Source organism: Molossus molossus, unplaced genomic scaffold (genome assembly GCF_014108415.1).
Source record: "Molossus molossus isolate mMolMol1 unplaced genomic scaffold, mMolMol1.p scaffold_m16_p_8, whole genome shotgun sequence".
Classification (NCBI taxonomy): domain Eukaryota; kingdom Metazoa; phylum Chordata; class Mammalia; order Chiroptera; family Molossidae; genus Molossus; species Molossus molossus.
In genome coordinates this window covers 7,060,705-7,082,118 of record NW_023425402.1, presented here as the reverse complement: position 1 = coordinate 7,082,118, position 21,414 = coordinate 7,060,705, and the positions used below count along the sequence as shown (strand labels likewise).

Sequence of the window (21,414 nt, the reverse complement as noted above, 5' to 3'; positions counted from 1 at the left end):
TTATTTTATTTCCCCACGCTTCTGTAATATATTACATTTATAATTTTAAAAATTTAAATAAGTTTTGGCTAGTAATATAATTCTGTAATTCAAGAAGCCCTTACTTCTGTAGATAAAGCCAGTGTCACCTACTTTCCAGGAAGTATGTATGAAGGTGAGGAGCTGGGGTATAATGTCATGGTTTAAATGAGCTAGTCTTAGATTTAACACTCAGCTCCTTGATTTCTTTTCTCTCTCCAATGATTTTCCTTCAGTTTCTTCTCTACCTTCTCATGCCCTAGCTTAGCACTTTTCTCAGAAGTTTCCTTAGATGAAAATTTGGGAATTTGGCTAGTTCGTTTAATTGCCATTGATAAATGGATCAGTGGTGGTTGAGTAGCATGAAGGCAAAGAACCAGACAGTGCAATCTGAGCCACATAAGCCACTTTGGTGGAAAGTGATTTCAAAGGGGGGAAAGGAAGTCATCCAAGCAGAGCTCTTTACTACAACCTCTGCCTCCGTTGTATTCTAACAGTGTGCTGTGTTCTTATGAAATAATATGTTCTCGAAGGTCAGAGACCTGCAGGTGGTGCCAGGGCTAGTTAAAAGTTTAAATGGGCAGATACAGATGCCAGCCATGTGGTCTGGTGACAGAGTGCTGTTCATATGTTCTTTGTTAGTGCCACCATAGAGTGTGTGTTCTAAATAATTTGGTGGTTTTCTTTCCAGTTTAAGCAGTGTTAAAATCTTAGTATATTGAAATACTTTATAGGATTTACATATTATAGGTGTTCATTTTGAGATTTGTTCTAAAACAAAAGCAAGTTTTATAGACCTGCTAAAGATTATTAATACCAGTGTCAACCACAAGCCAACTTTGTGGCATGATAACTTTGAACTACTAAGATGATCTTCACTAGATATTTTTTGGTTGAATTAATCAAAAGAAGGGGAAAAACAGCTTTTAACTCAGATTTTAAGAAAATTATGATATATTTATTATTGGCCTTTAGAAATGTAAAATCCCAATTTAAATTTTTGTAAGGTTTAAAATAATCAAATTTTATATAGATTAAAGAAAAAAGGAGATACTGCAATTATCCATAAATCCAGAAATATCAACAAAATCATAATTTGATTGCTGTTTTAAAATAAAGTCCCTGCCATTTTGGGAGAGAGATTTATTGTCATCAGTTATAGGCTTTGGCTTTTATAATGTCATGGGAAAGCTATACCCTTCAAATTTCAAACTGTCAGAATTTTTTCTGAATAGTGTTTATTTTCTCAGATGCTTTTCTCCACTTAAAACTCCATAATAGTTGTGTCTTTTTACTGTGTCTCTTTTTCTGGCTTAAAAAGATACTCATGGACTGTGTTTTCAGCCAAGATGGAATAACAGATTGGATTTACTCTCTTGGCTGTAATCATATAATAAACAAACAAAAAATACTGAACCACAGGCAGCACAGGAAAGTGATCCCCAAGAAAGCAGAAAGACACAGATGAATCCTACAATGATCTTCGCTTACTGCCTGGAGAGAGTGTCCACTCTGCAGTGTAAGGAGGCGGAACCCAGACAGAGCCCATGGGTCTCCATGCATTGAGCAGACAGAGCTGTAGTTCAGGGGAGGCCAAGGTGGCTACAATTTGGAAAGGAAAATACTCCACAGGTCTGCAGAGAGTCCCCCTGAGTGTTCAGATAAGTACTGATAAGTGCATGTGTTGTGGGGAAATGATCCAAAGCCAAGAAAGAACCACCCAAAAGAACTAGAGGGAACAACCCCTGATTCTTTCTCAGGGTTGAGAATAGTTTGTGTTCCTACCAGCGGAAGAGAAAAAACCTCATAAATCACAGGATAAGTCAGAAGGAAATTGCCTCAGCAGTGGGGCAAATGAAGCCCTAACCCAAAGACTGCTGTGATCCTTTCTAACAAGCCTTGAAAACAGGTTTCAAGAGGATCAAACTGTTTTCCAGTAACTTAACTGCATCCCAGAACAAAGCTCAATATTTAGAGATTGTATGAAAATACTTAGCACTCACCAAGGCAAAATTTGACCTCCAGTCAAAATATCAGACTTGGAATGAAACGGGAAAAATACAACCCATGAGGAAGAAAATAAAAAAATAGAAACAGACACAGACATGACACAGGTGATGATAGAATTAGTAGACAAAGACATTAAAACATTTTTTACTATATTTCATATATGTTCAGTAAAGTAGAAGAAAGATTGAGTATGTTAAATAGATATGAAATATATTTAAAAGACCCAAATGAAAACTACAATGTGTGAGGTAAAAAATATGTTATGTGGGGTTTACAGCAAATTAGACAGTGCAGGAGAAAAGATCAGTAAACTTGAAGCCATAGCAATACAAACTATACAAGATAAACTCAGAGGAAATAAAGACTAGGAAAACATGAACAGAGCATTGATGAACTATTAGACAACTTCAGGTGGTTTAATATACATGTAATTGTACTCTCCAGAACAGGGGTAGTTTTTGAAGAAGCAATGGGCAAAAATTTCCAAATTTGATAAAAACTATAAGCCCAGAAATCTAAATATAGGTGAAAAGGGGAACAAAGAACAGATGTCACAAATAGAAAAATAGCAAGGTGTTAAATTTACACCAGACTATCAATAATTGCATCAACTGTAAAAAGTCTAAATAACACATTTAAAAGGCAGAGCTTAGTAGACTGGGTAAAAAAGCAAACTCACTCACTGTATGCTGCCTTCAAGAAACCTACTGTACAATACAAATAGGTGTTCAGGCCAGTGAGGCTCAGTGGTTGAGCATCTGAAAGGTCGCCTGTTCGATTCCTCGTCAGGGCACGTGCCGAGGTTGTGGGATTGAAAATACTCCCTGGTTCGGGTACACGTGGGAGGCGGCTGATTGATGTTTCTCTCTCTTTCTTTTCCTTCCTCTCTCTCTGAAATCAATAAAAACATACTTATAAATAAATAAAGTTACTTAAAAAAGATACAAATTGACTAAAAGTAAAAGGTTGGAAAAGAATATTCCATGCTAATAATCAAGAAAGTAGGAATAAATATTTTTACTAAAGTAATTTTAGACAAACTAGATTGTATAATAAAGGTTATTACCACGATTAAAGAGTCATTTCATAATGATAAAGTGATCAGTTCATCAAGTGGAATTGATAGTTCTAAACATTTATGCACCTAATAATAGAGCTTCAAAATACATGAATCAGAAACTGATAGAATTGAAAGGAGAAATAAATCCGTAATTATAGTTGGAGATTTCAATACTTTATCCCTCATTAATTTAAAGAACAAGTAGACAGAAAAAAAAATCAGTAATTTAGAAGATTGAAGCAACACTATCAATTAATTGACCTAATCAACATTTATATGACATTCTATCCAATACAGCAGAATATACATTCTGTTAATTTGCACACAGAATATTTACTAATATGGACCACATTATGGTCCAGAAAATACTGTCAGTAAATTTAAAATTACTGAAATCACATAAAGTATGTCATCTGACCAAAAGGAAATTAAATTAAAAATAGCAGAAAGATATCTGGAAAACCCCTCTTTACAAACTAACACATTTCAAAGAAATTCATGGGTCAAAGAAAAAAAATACAAAGATTAATTTAGAATGTATATTGTACTTATTTATTTTATTTTTTTATCCTCTCCTGAGGACATTTTTGCATTTATCTTAAGATAGAGCAGGAGGGAGAGAGGGAGGAAGAAACAGAGAAACATTGACGTGAGATTTGACATTGAGTGGTTGCCACCCAAAAGACCCCAACTGGGGCCGGGGTCAAACTTCAACTGAGGTACATGCCCTTAGTGGGAACCGAACCCGGGACTCTCTGGTCTGAAGGCCGACACTTTAACTGCTGAGCCAAACTGGCCAGGGCTGTATTGTACTTATTCAAAATGAAAACAACATAACAAAATTTGTGTGATATAACAATGAAAGTGCTCATAGGAAAATGTATAGCAGTAAACACCTATATTAAAGAATATGGTTGCAAATCAATATCTTCAGCTTCCACTTGAAGAAACTAGAAAAGAAAAAACAAACCCAAAGTAAGCAGAAGAAATGAGTTAATAATAAAAGCTAAAGCCATTGAAATAGGAAACAGAAAAGAGTAGAGACTAAGTCAATGAAACCCAAAGGCTGGCTCTTTGAGAAAACCAATAAAATTGCTAAATAATAAATAAATAAATAAATAAATAAATAAATAAATAAATAAATAAATATTTATGATAGATTAGGAAAAAGAGAAGACACAAGTTACCAATGTAAGGAATGAGAGTTGGTTAAGCTGTAGATCCAATAGTTATTAAAAGGCTAAATAAGAGAATTTTATTAATCATTTTATGCCAGTACATTAGACACTTAGATGAAATGGGCAGATTCTTTGAAAGACATAAAGTAACAAAGCTCACTTAAGAAGAAACAAATAACCTGAATAATCCTATGTCGGATGAAGAAATTGAATTCCCCCAGAGAAAATTCTGGGTTCAGATGACTTCCCTGATGAATTCTACGAAACATTTTAGGAAGTTATAATACCAATTTTATACAAATTACTCCATAAAATTGATGATGGGGGGGATACTTATTAACTCATTCTGTGACACTGGTATTATCCTGATACTAATCCCAGACAAATACATTTCAAGAAAAGAAAATTACCGACTAATATCCCTCATGAACATAATTGCAAAAATTTTACCAAATTGACTGCAACAACATATAAAAAGGATAAAATACAATGACCAAATGGTATTTGTCACAGGAATGCAAGGTTGGTTTAACATTTGCAAAACTACATCATGTACCATAAAGTGAAAAAGGAAGACCATGTAATCAACTTAGTAAATGCAGAAAAAGCATTTAACAAAATCCAACATGCTTTGCTGACAAAAACTTCCAACACATTAGAAGTAGAAGGGAACTTCCTTAATCTGTTAAAGACTATGTATGAAAAACCAATATCTGAAATTACACTTAATGCTGAAAAACTGAATCCTTTCCCTCTAAGATCAGGAACAAGGCAAGATGTCCACTGTCACCACTTCTATTCAATATTATACAGATTCTAGCCAGTTCAGTCAGACAAGAAAAATAAAAGGCATCCAGATTGGAAGGGAAGAAGTAAAACTCCTTATTCACAGATGACGTGATTGCCTGAAATTTCTCAAATAAAGCTACTATAGCAATTAAGTACACTTAGCAAAGTTGCAGAATACAAGATCAATATAGAAAAGTCAATTTTAGTCTGGCTGGTGTGGCTCAGTGGTTGAGTGTCCACCTATGCACCAAGAGGTTGCCAGTTCAATTCCCGGTCAGGACACATGCCCAGGTTGTAGGCCAAATCCTCAATGGGGGGCATGCAGGAGGCGGCCAATTGATGTTCTCTCTCATCAATGTTTCTATCTCTGTCTCCCTCTTCTTCCTGTCTCTCTAAAATCAATAAAGGGGGAGAAAAAAAAGTCAATTGTATTTTTTTTTCCCTTCTGGCTGCTACCTTCCTCATGACTGCAAGGACATTGTTCATTTCCTCTCTCTTCCTCTTGGCATGGATATGTGTCCCCACACTTTTCTTGATGAATTTCAGGGCTCTCTTGTCCTTACAGAACTTGAGCAGCTCCATGGTGTGCTGCTTATAGAAGGCAAAGCCACACAACTCTCGGATCATGTCCTGCATGAACTTGGTGTGCTTGGTGAGGTGCCCATGGCGGTGGCTGTGCCTTGGCTTGCTTATGCTCTTGGTCAGCTTGTGGCCCTTTTTGAAGCCCATGGCCACGGGATAGCGCAGAGCCATGGATGCTGCTCAGTGGTTGCCACAGTGGAAGGGCTCAACTGCATTTCTGTGTACTAGCAAATGAGCAGCCAAAGTTTGGAATTTAAAAAAATATATATCATTTACAGTAAAATAAAAATATTCAATACCTAAGGATAAATTTCTTAAAACATATGTAAGACCTCTATACTGGAAGCTATAAAAATATTGCTGAGAGAAATGAAAGAAAATCTAAATAAAGAGGTTTGTGTTAAAGGATTGGAAAACGCAATAGTGTCAATTTTCTCTAAAGAATTCCAACCATAATCCCAGCTGGCTATTCGTAGAAAAGGGCAAGCTGGTTTTAAAATCTCTGTGGAAGTGCAAGGGACCTGAAATAGCCAAAACAATTTTGATGAAGAACAGAGAGGACTTAACGATTTCTGATTTCTAAAACTTTATCAAAACAATGGTATTGGTATAAAGATAAACAGATACATTCATGGAAGAGAAGAATTCAGAAAAAAAAGGTCAATTAATTTTGAGGACAGTGCCAAGGCAATGAAGTGGGAAAAAGTCTTGTCAACAGCCCTGCCCATGTGATTCAGTGGTTGTGCATCAACCCATGCACCAAGAGGTTGCCGGTTCAGTTCCTGTCATGGCACATGCCCAGGTTGTGGGCCCAATCCCCAGTAGGGGGCGTGCAGGAGGTGGCCAGTGGATGTTCTCTCTAAATCGATATTTCTGTTTCTCTCTTCCTCTCCCTTCCTCTCTCTCTAAAATCAATAAAAAAAAGTCTTGTCAGCTAATGGTATTAGAACAATCTGATAGTCATATACAACCCCCCCCAAACGAATCCATACCTTAATCTATAATCTTGCATCATACGTAAAAGTTAATCAAAATTGATCATAGACCTAAATGTAAAGTCCAAATCTATAAAATTTCTAGAAGAAAATATTTGTGACTTTGGGTTTGGTAAAAATTTCTAAAGTATAACACCAAAAACATGATTTACAAAAGAAAAAAAGGATAAATTGGGCTATATCAATATTAGGAATATCTCTTTGAAAGCCACATTTAAGAGACTAAAAGGACAGTAGACTGGGAGAAAGCATTCCCAAATGCTTGTATTCAGAATATATTAGGAACTCTCAAATCTCAGTAATAAGAAAACAACCTATAAAAAAATAGGCAAAAAATTTGAATAGACCCTTCATCAAAGAAGCTATATGATGGCAAATAAATACATGAAAAGATGATCAACATCATTCGTCATTAGAGAAGTGCAGTTTAAAATCACATGATACCATTGCATGCATGTTAGAATGTCTTCAGTTAAAAGGTTTACAGAACCAGGTTGGTGAGGATGAGGAACAACTGAAACTCTGACACTTCTAGAGGGAATGCAAAATGGTACAGCCACTTTGGAAAACAGTTTGGCACCAAGTGCATCAATAGGCAGATAATCAAAATGTACATCAGTAGGTAAATTAGATAAACAAGGCACTGTCTGTGCAATGGAATAATATTCAGCAGTAAAAAGGAATGAACTATTGATACACCCAACAATGTATTTTATTCTCAATATAATTACAGTAAGAGAAAAAAGGGGAAAATTACAGTAAGGGGGGAAAAAGATATAATTCCATTTATATGAAATTCTATAAAATACAGATATTCAGAAAGCAGATCAGTGATTGGCTGGAGATGTGAGCTGGTGAGGGATGAATTATAAAGGGACACAGGAAACTTCGGTGGGAGACAAATGTGTTCATTGTCTTCATTGTAGTGATGGTTTCATGGATATATACATACATACAAACATGCCTGCACACACACACACACACACACATACATGTGTCAAAACTTACCAAATAGTATACTTTAAATATGTGTAGTTTATTGTATGCTTCTCAAATTTTGGAATAATTTAAGGGACTTAGAATACTTTTTAAAATACTTTTTTCAGTGATTAAGTTTGATGATGCAGGAAAATACGTATTGTGTATATCAAGTTTATTTAAAATTTGAACTTATTGAGAAACTAAATGAATGTTCCAATTTGGGCTTTCTGAAATTCTGAGGGAATTTTCAAAATGCTAAATACCAAATGTTGGATTTAATTTTACTGTCAGATTAGAACATGGTTATCCAACTGGATGATAAATAAAGGGAGAGAAAAGAAAGAATGTTGTAGAGTCCTAAGTATAAAAGAGGAAGTCAACAGAAATCTCGGCTTGGGAGAAGTTCTTAGGGCCTTTATTGGATGACTAGGTATCTATAGTAGGTAGAGTAACGGCTCCTCAAAGATGTCTGTCTACCGCCTAACCACTGGAATTTGTTAATACATTACCTTACAGAGTAGAGGGGAATTTGCAGATGTGATTCAGGTTAAAGATTTTGAGATGGGCCCTGGCCGGTTTGGCTCAGTGGTTAGAGCGTTGGCCTACGGTCCAGAGAGACCCGGGTTCGGTTCCCACTAAGGGCACGTACTTCGGTTGCAGTTTGTCCCCGGCCCTGGTTGGGTTGTGCGGATGGCAGCCACTCGATGTGTCCCTTTCACGTCAATATTTCTCTTTCTCTCTCTCTCTTCCTCTCTCTCCCTCCCACTCTGTCTGAATAAAAAATGGAAAAATGTCCTCGGGTGAGGATTAAAAAAAAAAAAAAAAGATTTTGAGATGGGGAGATTGTCCTGAATTATCTATGTGGGCCTGACATAATCACATGGAGTCTCTTTTTTCCCCCAGTACCAGTCATCTTTTACTGGGTGTTAATTAGGATATGGAAAGATTCAGAGGTGCTTGGCAAAGGTCATGGTCATTGTGGAGTCCACACTGAGCCCTCTTCAGTGGCACTTGCATTTCCCCTCACGTGTGAGTTTCTTATAAGAAGGGCAGTAGTAGAAAAACATGTAAGCTGCCAGCACCATAGAAATCCAATGAATCTCCCTTTCTTCACATTGACATACTTATTGTAATACTGGTAGTAACCTCTTCGAAAAGCCCCTGAAACATTCCAGCAATGTTTTAGGGGTGAAATCCCACATCAGTATCAGCTTGATAGCTCCCCTATTTTGACATCCATGAGTTTCTTCTCTTCACTGGTACGACTGATGCCATCTTGGAGTCCAGGCTGTCATCACATAGATTCTTAAGAAATGTAAGAAAGCAGAGAATCTTTCCCATCTGTGGTCAGAGAGACATATGACAACAGAAGAATTATCAGAGAGATGCATTATTGCTGGGTTTGAAAGTGGAGGAATGGGGCCATGAGCTGAGGAATTTGGGTGGCCTCTAGAATCTGGAAAAGAAAGGAAACAGATTCTCTCCTAGGGCCCCCAGAAGGAATGCTCTTAGCCCAGTGAGATTTATTTCTGACTTCTGACCTCCAGAACTGTAAGATATTAAATGCATATTGTTTAGGCCGTTAAGTTTGTGGTGATTTGTTATGGCAGCTATAGAAAACCAGTATAGTATCTAAGGGGGTAAAGCTCAGAGTTAATAATGTTTACCAAAGGTTTGCAATGGAAAGTGAACTCTGTAATACCAAAATAACTTTTTCCGTTCCTGGGGAGTTATTTTCCCTTCTACATATCAAACCTAATTTTCCCATAAATTAAAACATATTTACTCATTTAAAAGTAAATCTAGCCCTGGCCAGTTTGGCTCAGTGGTTGAAGCGTCGGCCTGCGGACCAGAGAGTCCCGGGTTCGGTTCCCGCTAGGGGCACATACAAAAAGTATCCAAAAAAAAACCCAACAAAAACGTAAATCTAAATAGAAAATATTAACATTAGCATAAACCTTAGATATCATCATAGTCTAACCCCCTGAAATTTACACTTGGAAAAACTGAGTAAGGATCAAAGATCCCATAGCTAGTTACCAGTAGATCTGAGTTTAAATTCAGTAATGGTTCATCATTCCACCACATAACACCCTTTACTTAGAAATTTGTTCAGGAACTGTGGAATATCTGAGTCACTTCAAGAGGGTGTTTACTTAGTGAGATAGATGAATCTTTTCCTAGTTGACAGGATTAATTTATGAGATTAACTTGTCACCTTTGCAGGCCCAAGAACCTGACCTGGAAGAGGTGGAGTCAGTTCCAAACCTCACTGGTTAGTAACTAGATTTGCATACAGGAAAAGTACCAACTGAGAATGGAGGAGTTTGGGGACACATAAAAAATAAATTTTTATTTCTTCCTGCCTAGAATCTATTATATCCTTATAGATTCCACTTGTCCCTAGACTTCTCCCTAAACACTAAGTCTCTCCTGTAATGGAACATCCATCCATTTGTTCTCAAAACCCTGGTGCCCAGACCCCGGCCTCTGGTCACCAAGCTTGGGAGGAGCACTCTCTTCCTTCTCCCTCCGCAGTCTCTATCCTCCTTCCATACTTCTGTACTTCCATGGTAGGGATTTAAGTGGCCAGGTTTTTGTTCCTTCCACTGAGGGTTTGTTTACAGACCCAAAATGCTGTTCTTGTACAGTTTTTTTCTTGGCGCTCGGGAAACATAGTGTAGCCATGTTTTAAATCTGCGTAATTTATATTACAGGGCCTTAATGAGACAATATTATAAGAGGGTGCAATGTTATGTCGAACCTTTGTGGTAGGTTTCTTCTCTCTGCATTCCAGCTCTCTGCACCATCTCTTCCTCCAGGTGCTGGTTAATGTATAATGCCTGAAACCGCAGAGATGCCCAAACCCTGCATAGACTATGGTTTTTCCTATACAAACATACTTAGGATAAAGTTTAATTTGTAAATTAGGCAAAGTAAGAGATTAACAACAATAAGTAATAATAAAAGAGGACAATTATAGCAGTATACTGTGATAAAAGTTATGTGCCCTGACCGGTTTGGCTCAGCGGTTAAAGCATCAGCCCATGGACTAAAGGGTTTCGGGTTCGATTCCTGGTCAAGGGCACATACCTGTGTTGCAGATTTGATCTCCGGCCCTGGTCAGGGTCATGTGAGAGGCAACCAGTCTGTCTCTCTTGCATTGATGCTTCTCTTTCCCTCCTTCCTTCCCTTCAACTTTATCTAAAAATCAGTGGAAAAATATCCTTGGGTGAGGATTAACAACAACAACAAAAAAGTTATGTGAATGTGGTCTCTCCTAAAATACCTTATTGCACTGTACTCACCTTTTCCCTTAAAGCATTTTACAGCTTCTCTTTGGCACACCTCAATTGCCAGGGTTGCTGTATTGTGCTATGGGGCCATTATATATTTTTTATCCTCATTCGAGGGCATTTTTGCATTTATCTTCAGATAAGAGTGGGAGGGAGAGGAGGGGGGAGAGAGAGAAACATCGACATGAGAGAGAGACATCGACTGGCTGCTACCCACATGACCCCAATCGGGGTGGGGTCAAACTACAACCAAGGTACATGTCCCTAGCAGTAACCGATTCCAGGACTCCCTGGTCCACAGGCCAACACTCTGACCGCTGAGCTAAACCGGCCAGGGCGGGGCCGTTATTAAGTAAAAGGAAGGGTATTTGAACATAGTGACTATGGGCCAAGGCAGTCAATCCTTATATAACTTATATAACTGAGATGGCCACTAAGGGACTAATGAATGGGAAGCATATACAGTATGGACAGAGGGAAGATTCAGATCCCAGGCAGGATGGAGCAGGATGATGCGAGATATCATGTTACTCAAAATGGTGTGAGCCCTGGCCAGTTTGGCCCAGCTAAGAGCGTCGGTCTGCAGGCCAGAGAGACCTGCGTTCGGTTCCCGCTAAGGGCATGTACCTCGGTTGCAGCTTGTCCCCAGCCCTGGTTGGGTCATGCGGGTGGTAGCCACTTGATGTGTCCCTTTCACGTCGATGTTTCTCTTTCTCTATCTTCCTCTCTCTCCCTCCCACTCTATCTGAACAAAAAATGAAAAAAGGTCCTCAGGTAAGGATATAAAAAAAAAAAAAAATGGTGTGAAATTTAAAACTTATAAATTATTTGTTTCTGAAATTTTTCATTTACTATTTTCAGATTCTAGTTTGACTGTGGATAACTGAAACAGTGGAAAGCAACACTATAGATAAGGGGGAACTACTATGCTCAGAGATTGACAGCTAGGTGTGTTCCTCTGTTCTTGACTGACCTTGTTAATGCCAAACTGATATAATAAATAAGATAAATCTGTTATGTGTATGTGGTCCTCTGTTCTTAACTGCCATGTTAATGCCAAACTGATACAATTAATAAGATAAATCTGCTATGTGTATGTATGCACAGACATATACTTTCAATGTACTTCTGAGATACATTAATTATGCGAGGTTTCCTTAATTACTGCTCCTGATTAGAATATTTTTATTTTTATATTTGAACATTCAGGTACTCTGTAATTGTCCAGATTAGATTTTTTTTATCCTCACTGGAGGATATTTTTTTTCCCCATTTTAATCTTTAGATAGAGTGGGAGAGAGAGAGGAGAAGAGAGAGAGAAACATCGATGTGAGATAGACACATCTACCGGTTGCCTCCTGCACGACCCTGACCAGGCCTGGGGATGAACTGCAACTCAGGTACGTGCCCTTGACCGGAATTGAACCCACGACTCTTTGGTCCACGGGTTGACACTCTAACTGCTGAGCCAAACCAGCTAGGGTTCCAGATTAGATTTTTCAGAATAGATTTAGAGAAGGAATATGATAGTCTGCTGATAATGTATTTCAGCACTGATTGCTTATAGTGCCTGACATTTTGCCATCTTTATATTGCCTGCTTTTGAAACTCACAATTCATTTAAATGTTTATTGAGTGTCTGTTGTATGTCATTCATTTATAGTTGGTAATGGGGGTACAAAAATGAATAGGATACATTCTCTACCTATATACACAATTTACGCACCTTTGTCGTATGTTACCTTGCTGACTTGTTCTTAGAAATCATCATCAGACTTGGAATCAAACTGTTTGGCCCTAGTGAATCAACCTAAGTTAAAAATCTACCATTGTGGAACAGATAAAAATTTAATATTTTTGTTTTGTTTTGTTTTGTTTTGTTAATCCTCACCTGAGGATGTTTTTCCATTGATTTGTAGAGAGAGTGGAAGGGAGGGAGGAAAAGAGGGGGAGAGAGGAGAAGAGAGAGAGAAACATCGATGTGAGAGAAACATCGATCTATTGCCTCTCATTTACACGCCAACCAGGGGTAGAACCCAAAACCTTTTTGGTGTAAAGATGACGCTCCAAACAACTAAGCAACCCTGCTGGGACTGCTTTCATTTCATTTGAGTATATACCTAACAGTGCAATAGCTGGATTATATGGTAATTCTATGTTTAACATTGAGGAGCCACCAAATTTTCAACAGAGGCTGTGCCATTGACATATCCACTAGCAGTGCATGAGGCGTCCACTTTTCTCTACATCCTCAACACTTGTCGTTTCCCCCTTTTTGGTAATAGCCATGCTAATGGGTATGGTATCTCATGGCGATTTTGATTTGCATTTTCCTTATGACTAATGATGTTGAGCATCTTTTCATGTGCTTATTGGCCATTTGTATATCTTCTCAAAGGTTTCTTTTTAAAAGGAGAAAAAATATGAGCACGTTTAGGATTGTTTGTATTCTCATTGACCACACCAGTGTGGAGGAAAGTAGGTAAATATAGTGTCCAGTTTTACATAGTTGTGTTGTCTATCTATATTTGATCTGGTTTGCTCTGTGTACATTTTTATATCTTTTTTGTATGTATATTTTATCTACAAATAGATAACTCCTAACTGACACAACTGTGTTACTGGGCTTGAATGTTTGAGAGAGGTCTGGAGTTGAAAGTATATTAGGGCTTTCTAGTTCATACTTACATGGATATTTTCAAAAGTAAGATGCACTTGTATTGCATTCACTTACAAGCCCTAGGTATATCTCCTTCCTTGTGTTCTTGTAGGAGGCTGAGCCTTTATGGCCCAGACATCTGTGCTACTCAGAAAGAAGGGTGCTGTAATTTTCTGTGCTTCTAACATAGGAGCCAGTTCCTGGATTCTTTTTCGTGAAAACTCTCCTGTTAGACAGTAGGACAAGATGGTACAGATATCAATGTTTTAACAAAGAGTAACACAATAAATAATACACAAGGGGAATTAGTGGATAAAGCTTTAAAATGACTTTATTTGGGGGGATTCGGCAATTTAGTTATGTTAACTGATGCTTTCAGTGTACTGTTGATGAAATTTTAAGCATATTCTCATTTTTCTGTTATGTCTCAGGTGTTTGCTGACTAGCACATTGGAGAGTGTGTGCTTATCTAGCATGTCCATAACAGAAGGAACTTCGAGTTCCCTCTCTGGTGTACTGGGTAGCAATTTCTCCTTTTTGACAGTTCAGAACAGTGAGTTTTATCATAGATTAATATCCATGACTACATAGTGATTTAAAATTCAGAATAAACCTAGGGTAGAGGAAAGAAGAAAAGGCTCTTTTATGAAAAAGAGGGAAATTTTCTCAAGAAGTGTACATGTCTTATAGGTTTTTAGGAATCATCTGTTCTTACTTTATTTCCCCCTTAATTTATTTTAGAGGCGGAAGCGAGAGAGAAACATTGGTGTGAGAGAGAAACATCAGTCAGCTGCCTCCCACACACACCCACACCAGGGATTGAAACCACAACCTGGGTATGTGCCCTGACCAGGAATCGAACCCAAAACCTTTTGGTGTACGGAATAATGCTCCAACTAACTGAACCACACTGGCCAGGGCCTGCCTTTTTTCATGTAACACTAGATCAAAGAAAAAGTGTTTTTTAAAATGTATTTTGTTTTGTTTGATTAAAAAATTTATACCGCAGTCCGGCCTGTGTGGCTCAGTGGTTGAGCATCGACCCATGCACCAAGAGGTCACCGGTTCGATTCCCAGTCAGGACACATGTCCAGGTTGTGGGCCGGATCCCCATTGGGGGGCATGTAGGAGGTGGCCAATCCATGTTCTCTCTCGTCGATGTTTCTCTCTCCCTTTCCCTTCCTCTCTCTCTAAAATCAATAAAGAAAAAATAAAGATTCTACTTAAAGAAGTTTGAACATTTAAAAAAAAAAAATTTAAACCCCAAATGGCATAACTGGAATTAAGGAGAAATACTGGAAAGTTCAGTTTCTTTCTTTCTTCTTCCAAATTAATCTGCCTTTATTTTTATTTTTTTATGAATTTTTATTTATTTTTTTGTTACAGATATTTTACCTTTTACCCCATTGGCACCTCCCACCCCACCCCCCCTCCACCCTGTCCCCGGCTTAGTTGTCCATGTCCATTGGTCATGCATACATGCATATAAGTTCTGTGGTTTATCTCTTTCCACACCCCCACCCCCACCCCCTCTTCTGAGGGATGTCAGTCTGTGCCCTACTTCCATGTGTCTGGGTCTACTGTATTCCTCAGACTGTTATGTTCATTATATTCCGTATATAAGTGAGATCATGTGGTATTTGTCTTTTTCTGCTTGGCTTCTTTCACTTAGGATAATACTTTCCAGGTCCCTCCATGTCGTCTCAAAGGATAAGAGATCTTTCTTTCTTACCGCTGCATAGTACTCCATTGTGTATATGTACCACAGCTTTTTTATCCATTCGTCTACTGGTGGACACTTGGGCTGTTTCCAGATCTTAGCTATTGTAAATAGTGCTGCTATGAACATGGGGGTACATATATTCTTCCTGATTGGTGTTTCAGGCTTCTTAGGGTATATTCCCAGCAGTGGGATCACTGGGTCAAAAGGAAGTTCAATTTTTAATTTTTTGAGGTAGCACCATATTGTTTTCCATAGCGGCTGCACCAGTCTGCATTCCCACCAGCAGTGTATTAGAGTCCCCTTTTCTCCACACCCTCGCCAACACTTGTTGTTTGATGATTTGTTGATGGCGGCCATTCTGACAGGTGTGAGGTGATACCTCACCAAATTAATCTGCCTTTAAAAGTTCAAAAAAGTTTGTTTATTTTTGTTTAATGTTTGCATTTTAATTATTCACACTACCTCTTTATATATGGATTCCATACTACTCAGATTCATCCTCTGAGATTGCGAAGAATACTTGTTGCATCCCTTGGAGTGTTAGAACTGAGAATGAAGAGCAAATCAATTTATACAAGTTTTCTATGTATTTGAACTTTAGGAAGCCATTATTTCCACAGGGCACGGTTAGGTCTAAAAACAAATCTTTTTTGATTGACAGTATTTTTACTAAAAAATTGAGCTGATCCAAATGATGAACATTCAAAAGAAAAGCATTGTCTTTGGATGTATTATAGACACGCTTTCTCAATGCTTTGTTTTTGTTTTGGAGTATTTGTGCTTGCACATGCTTTCTCTTAAATGGTTAGAAGGAAGTGGCAGACTTCCTGACACATCACCCCTAGATACTTTAGCATATGTCTCCGAAGAATGACACTGTCATTCTACATAAAACCACAATACTGCATCGCAGTCCAGAAAGCTAACGTTATACAGTGATAATAATCTAATGTACAGTCTATTTATGCAGATTTTCCTAATTCTTCCCCAAATTTAATTTTATAACTGTTGTCCCTTAATTCTTCCCAAAATTTATTTTTATAATTGTTGTTCCCCTAATCCAGGATCCAGACAAGGACCTCACATTGAGTTTGTCTGTTGTGTCTCTTTAGTCAAACCAGTGCTGCCTCCCCACCCCCCAATTTTGTTTGTTTGTCTTTTATAACATTGACATTATTAGGAGTCTACGCCATTTGTTTTTTATTTTTTTAAATACTCACCTTAGGATATTTTTCCATTGATTTTTTTTTTTTTCTAGATAGACTTGGAAGGAAGGAGGGAGAGAGAGAGAGAGAACCATCAATGTGAGAGAGACACATTGACTGTTTGCCTCTCTCACGACCCTGACCAGGACAGGGGATCAACCTGCATCCGAGGTATGTGTCTTAACCGGGAATCAAACTCACGACTCTGGTCCATGGGCCATTGCTCTAACGGCTGAGCCAAACTGGCCAGGGCTACACCAGTTGTCTTGTAGAATGTTTCCCAGCCTAACTATGTCTTTTCTTCTTGATCAATTCCAGGTTAAACATTTTTGGTAGGACTACTACATGTATGTGTTTCATCACATCACATCAGGAGGCACGGTGGTATCAGTTGGTGATGTCACTGGTGATGCAGAGCCCTTGGTCATGATGCAGATCACTTGTGTTAAGGGTACATCTGTCGGACCACTTTATTACAAAGCCGTTTTTTCTTTTTAAATAAGTCATCTGTAGGTTCATGCTTTGAGATGTGGGACTGTCCTATTCCCTAATAACCTTTCACCTGGTGGTTTAATTTACTTCTTGATTTAATTCAGGGTTGTCTTCGGGTTTATTGATGGATGTCAGTTTATCTGTGAAGCAGCAGCTCCCCCCTGCCCTGCTCCCTGGCCCGGTAGTGTATATGTATTTTTCCAGGGATATAGTCCATGACCTCCAAAATAGTTAAAAGATTTTACCCCCTCTTTTTGAGGTGCCTACAAGTTTCTGTGCATCAGAGAAGTCTGGTATAAGAGGTAGGTTTCTAAAAGCCAGGATTCAGCCCTGTTCATCTAGTTCCCCTAATTACGCAGCCCGGCATCTCATGCAACTGGATGCCTGACTTTTGTTGTGGTTGGTTTGAGAACGCTTCGTGCTAGCCTTTCCCTTAGCCTGAGCCAAGCATTTGCATCTTTTTATTTGGCATAAACTGTACTAGGAGATAAAGCCAAGGAGTTTAATCCCTTGGTTTTGGTGTTCTCTTTGAGAAGATTTTTGGGGACAGCAAAATTTGATTTCTGTCTTTGCTGACACTGAAATAAATTTAGGTCAATTGGAATGGAAATGAGTTAAAACACTGCAGTATATGTTTTCGTTGTCTCGAGACATTTTCACAAGTGTAAAATAGCTCTCTGACTGTGTAGACAAGGAGATCCAGCAGGTAACTTCCGGGAGCCATGCGTTCATTGTCAGCCTGTTGGGGAATAGCTGCAGAAATGACGAATCCTTGACTTTCCCTGCGTAGCAGGAGAGCAGTATGGAATCAATCACTGCGGCAGCTAGGGAAGGGTTTTCTGCTGATTAGCCTTTGGTAACATTGGTTTGCCTTGCATGAAAAAATGTCCGTCATTTGGGTGATGGATAATAATACAAGCTAACAATGAAATAGTAGACTTTTAAAATAACAAATTATACCATTTAATACAGAAGATTACTCTGTGAAAGGAGATTTAGTTGTTGTTATAATTACGCAGATAGGGAAAAAAGGCTTATAAGAAGTTAAAGTAACCCAAATCAAATAGCTCGAAAGGAGCTTCAAATTATTTGTCCTTTCTGTCTTACTAATCTAGAAGGTAGTGTTCTGAGGAATCTAAATATAAATAAAAGAATGGCCCTTCCTCTCAAGATTCTTTAAAATCCGATAAGTCTGCTTAATGAATGAATGTTATTTATAGATAACAAATCAATGAAAGAGTTAAGGAAGTACAGAAAAGGGCAGACCACCTCCAAGTATAAGGTCAAGGTTGGTATGCTGGTTAGCATTTGATGGGGAGAATGTTTGGGGAAGAAAAAGAATGACAAAGCATGGAGAAGGGAAAGCGCAGGGCTTGTTTTTTTCTTTAATTTTATAAATATTTTTTCTTTATTGATTTTAGAGAGAGAAGAAGGGAGAGGGAGACAGAAACATCAATTAGAGAGAACATCGATTGGCCACCTCCTTCATGCCCCCACCCTGGGGATCAGGCCCACAAACTGGGCATGTGTCCTGACCAGGAATCGAACTGGCGACTTCCTGGTGCATGGGTCGATGCTCAACCAGTGAGCCACACCGACCAGGCGCACAGGGCTTGTTATGGGAGAGGAATTGGTCTGGTTTGGCTAGAGCATAAGCTGCATGAAAAAAAGTTAAAGAAAGTCGTGGAAACTGGACCTGAAAGATAGATTAGGATCAGATTGTGAAGGACCTTGATTATTATCATGCTAGGGAAGAACCTCATTTTGTAGGTATTTTTGAGCAGGAAATGAAAGATGTGACCCTATAGGAGACCCAATAATAATTGTAATAAATACTTACATTAAATTCTGACTCAGTACTAATCTCTTAACATACGTTATCAGTGTCTCAGAGTAACTCTATGAGCAATGTACTATGTCCATTTTACAGATGTGAAACTGAGGCTCAGTGAGATTAAGTTTGTAAATGTCAAACAGATATTGATGGAGCTAGGACTTGAATTGGGGTCTGTCAGCTTCCAAAGCCTGTTCTGTTTCCCACAATGATTCAATTGACATTTCTCTTATCAACTCACTTGATAAGTTCTTAATTCTCTGTCAAAAACATGGCTGTAGGAAAAGGACATTTTCAAAGTTCTGAAAAGACTATTTCTCAATGTGTAATTATGTTATGGAATATAACCACTACCTAACCTATTTTATACTGCTGTTGAATTTGGGACCAGAGCTGGATGGGAAATTGGAGTTGGATGATATTTTATTTACATGCCTCATGATATCAGCACATTCTCATCATGAATGTTTTTGTTTTCATTTTCAGTGTTGAACCTTATTGCCCCGAAGTAAATCTTAGGTCAGATAATGAATACTCAATTCCTGGGAGCATTTTATGATGCATAAAGAAGTGAAATTTTTCCTGAAATATGTTTCTTCTCAGCAGGTTTTCTACTTATAAAGGACAATGACTACTGATGAAAGTGCCAAGAACAATGGACAAAGCCTAGCAGCAGCTGTTGCTGAGAAGGGCGAGGATCTTACCCCTAAAAAAGATAGAGGAGTGTTAAAGGTGAGGCCACAAGGATGAATGGCATCTGGGGAAATTTACTGTCTGGAAAGACTGTAAAAATCTTTTTTGAGGGTGGGCTAGAGATGAGTAATGTTTACTGAGGCTTACTAAGTGCCAAACATTACAGTTAAATTCTCATTTTATTTCATAACTTGAGGTTTATTTTTAATCCCAGATTATGGATGGTGAAACTGAGGCCCAACTAGGTAAATAAACTTGCCCAGTATCACATATTTAAGTAAATGCAGATCTGGGGTTCAGGTCCAAGTTATGTCTGACTCCAGAAGGCTGTCTCTCTCTATTCTAAGAATGTACAAATAGGTTGTTATTTTAATATAATATTTCGGTATATTAAAGGTGGCCAGTAGCAATTTAAAAGACCTTTAAAGGAAAAAAGAAGAGCTAATTTGCAAAGTTCAAAAGGATTTGTTGTTGTTTTTAATCCTCACCCAAGGATGTGTTTATTGATTTTTAGAAAGAGAGAGAGAGAGAGAGAGAAACATCATTGTGAGAGAGAAACATCCATCGGTTGTCTCCCACACGTGCCCCAACTGGGGATCGAACCTGCAACCTACTTATGAGCCCTGACCAGGAATTGAAGTGTATAGGAAGACACTTCAACCATCTGAGCCATCTGGCCAGGCAAGGGTTTGTTTTTATTTGCAAATAGTGTACCTGTGTATAGTAAAGATATTTTTTGATGTTTTATCAGAAACTATATCTCACTTTTATTTTATTTTTTATTTTATTTTATTTTATTATTATTATTTTTTTAAATCCTTACCCAAGGGCATTTTTTTTTGTGTGTGTGTGCATTTATCTTTAGATAGAGTGGGAGGGAGAGAGGGGGGAAGAGAGAGAGAGATATGTCAATGTGAGAGAGACACATCAACTGGCTGCCACCCACACGACCCCAGCTGGGGCCAGGGACAAATTGCAACTGAGGTACGTGCCCTTAGCGGGAACCGAACCCGGGACTCTCTGGTCCGCAAGCCGATGCTCTAACCGCTGAGCCAAACCAGCCAGGGCTATATCTCACTTTTAAATTAACTTTACTCCTTTTAAAACAGTTTATGTTATTTTTCACTCTGTAGTTTTATCGTTTTTGCATGTTTTATTTTATTTGTATTTCACAATGGTCTTGTAAGACAGAGTACTTCTATTAATGGAAAATAGATACTTATATTCTATATAAGTGAATAAACTGAAGCTGAGAGAGGTTAAGTGATTCTAGTCATATTAAATTATTTCTCCTATACTGTTATATATACAAGTTTTGTGTAATTGTTAATTTCTTTTGTTGTTGTGAAGATCATCTTACACATTCTAAATATTACTTCTAAGCTGAGTTTTAATATTTCCTTGTGTCTGCAGTAGCAAATGAGAATTTTTTTAGTTTGTTTTGGCTAATGTTGCTTTTGTGAATGCTTTTTTCTATGCCTGAGTCTTTTCTAAATATACATGTTTTTTACTGTTAGCTTGCTGTGCAATAAGCCACATTTTGGAGATTTGCAACTATTGAGTAAGGATTTTATACTATTGGTTTATGTCGTGATACCTTCTTTCAGATGCTATAAGGTTGGCTTCTCAACCTTATAGGTCTATGAATTGCTCACCCCAAACTTCAGGATGCTGTTGGAGACAATGAGATCTGCAGGCTGTCCTGGGGTCTCCCTCCTCTTTCATCTTTTCAGAGCACCCATCAAAGAGCAGTCCCCCAACTTGCCCCAGGTTCTGCTTTGTTCTAGGGAGTAAACGAATAAGATTTTTAGGCTTGTAAGAAACATTTTGAGATTGTAAGTGCTTTAAATCATATCATTTATCACTGTCTGGAGCTTCAGGTTTCATCATGGACTTGGG

At 38.1% G+C, this 21,414-nt stretch overlaps 2 protein-coding genes across 17 annotated transcripts in view; one reads left to right on the top strand and one right to left on the bottom strand.

The window, feature by feature from the left end:
- FKBP5 (FKBP prolyl isomerase 5) overlaps window positions 1-21,414 on the top strand; it is a 159,333-nt gene that overhangs the window by 70,604 nt on the left and 67,315 nt on the right. For 8 of the 16 annotated variants that reach the window (XR_004957567.1, XR_004957564.1, XR_004957568.1 and 5 more), the window contains one exon: window positions 19,429-19,554. Coding sequence is in view for 2 of the 16 variants with exons in the window: in XM_036247920.1 (XP_036103813.1) it covers window positions 19,450-19,554 (105 nt within the window). In the remaining 14 variants the exon portion in view is untranslated. Of the gene's footprint in view, window positions 1-11,712; window positions 11,858-16,664; window positions 16,948-17,269; window positions 17,291-18,854; window positions 19,342-19,425; window positions 19,555-21,414 lie in introns of those variants that run through there. The other 8 variants (XR_004957574.1, XR_004957576.1, XR_004957575.1 and 5 more) reach the window with 6 other exon arrangements.
- Window positions 5,500-5,808, bottom strand: LOC118620883 (60S ribosomal protein L36-like; the record flags this gene model as incomplete). Its single annotated transcript, XM_036247922.1, has 1 exon — window positions 5,500-5,808. A coding segment is annotated over exon 1 (309 nt), but the record flags the coding sequence as incomplete, so codon positions are not given.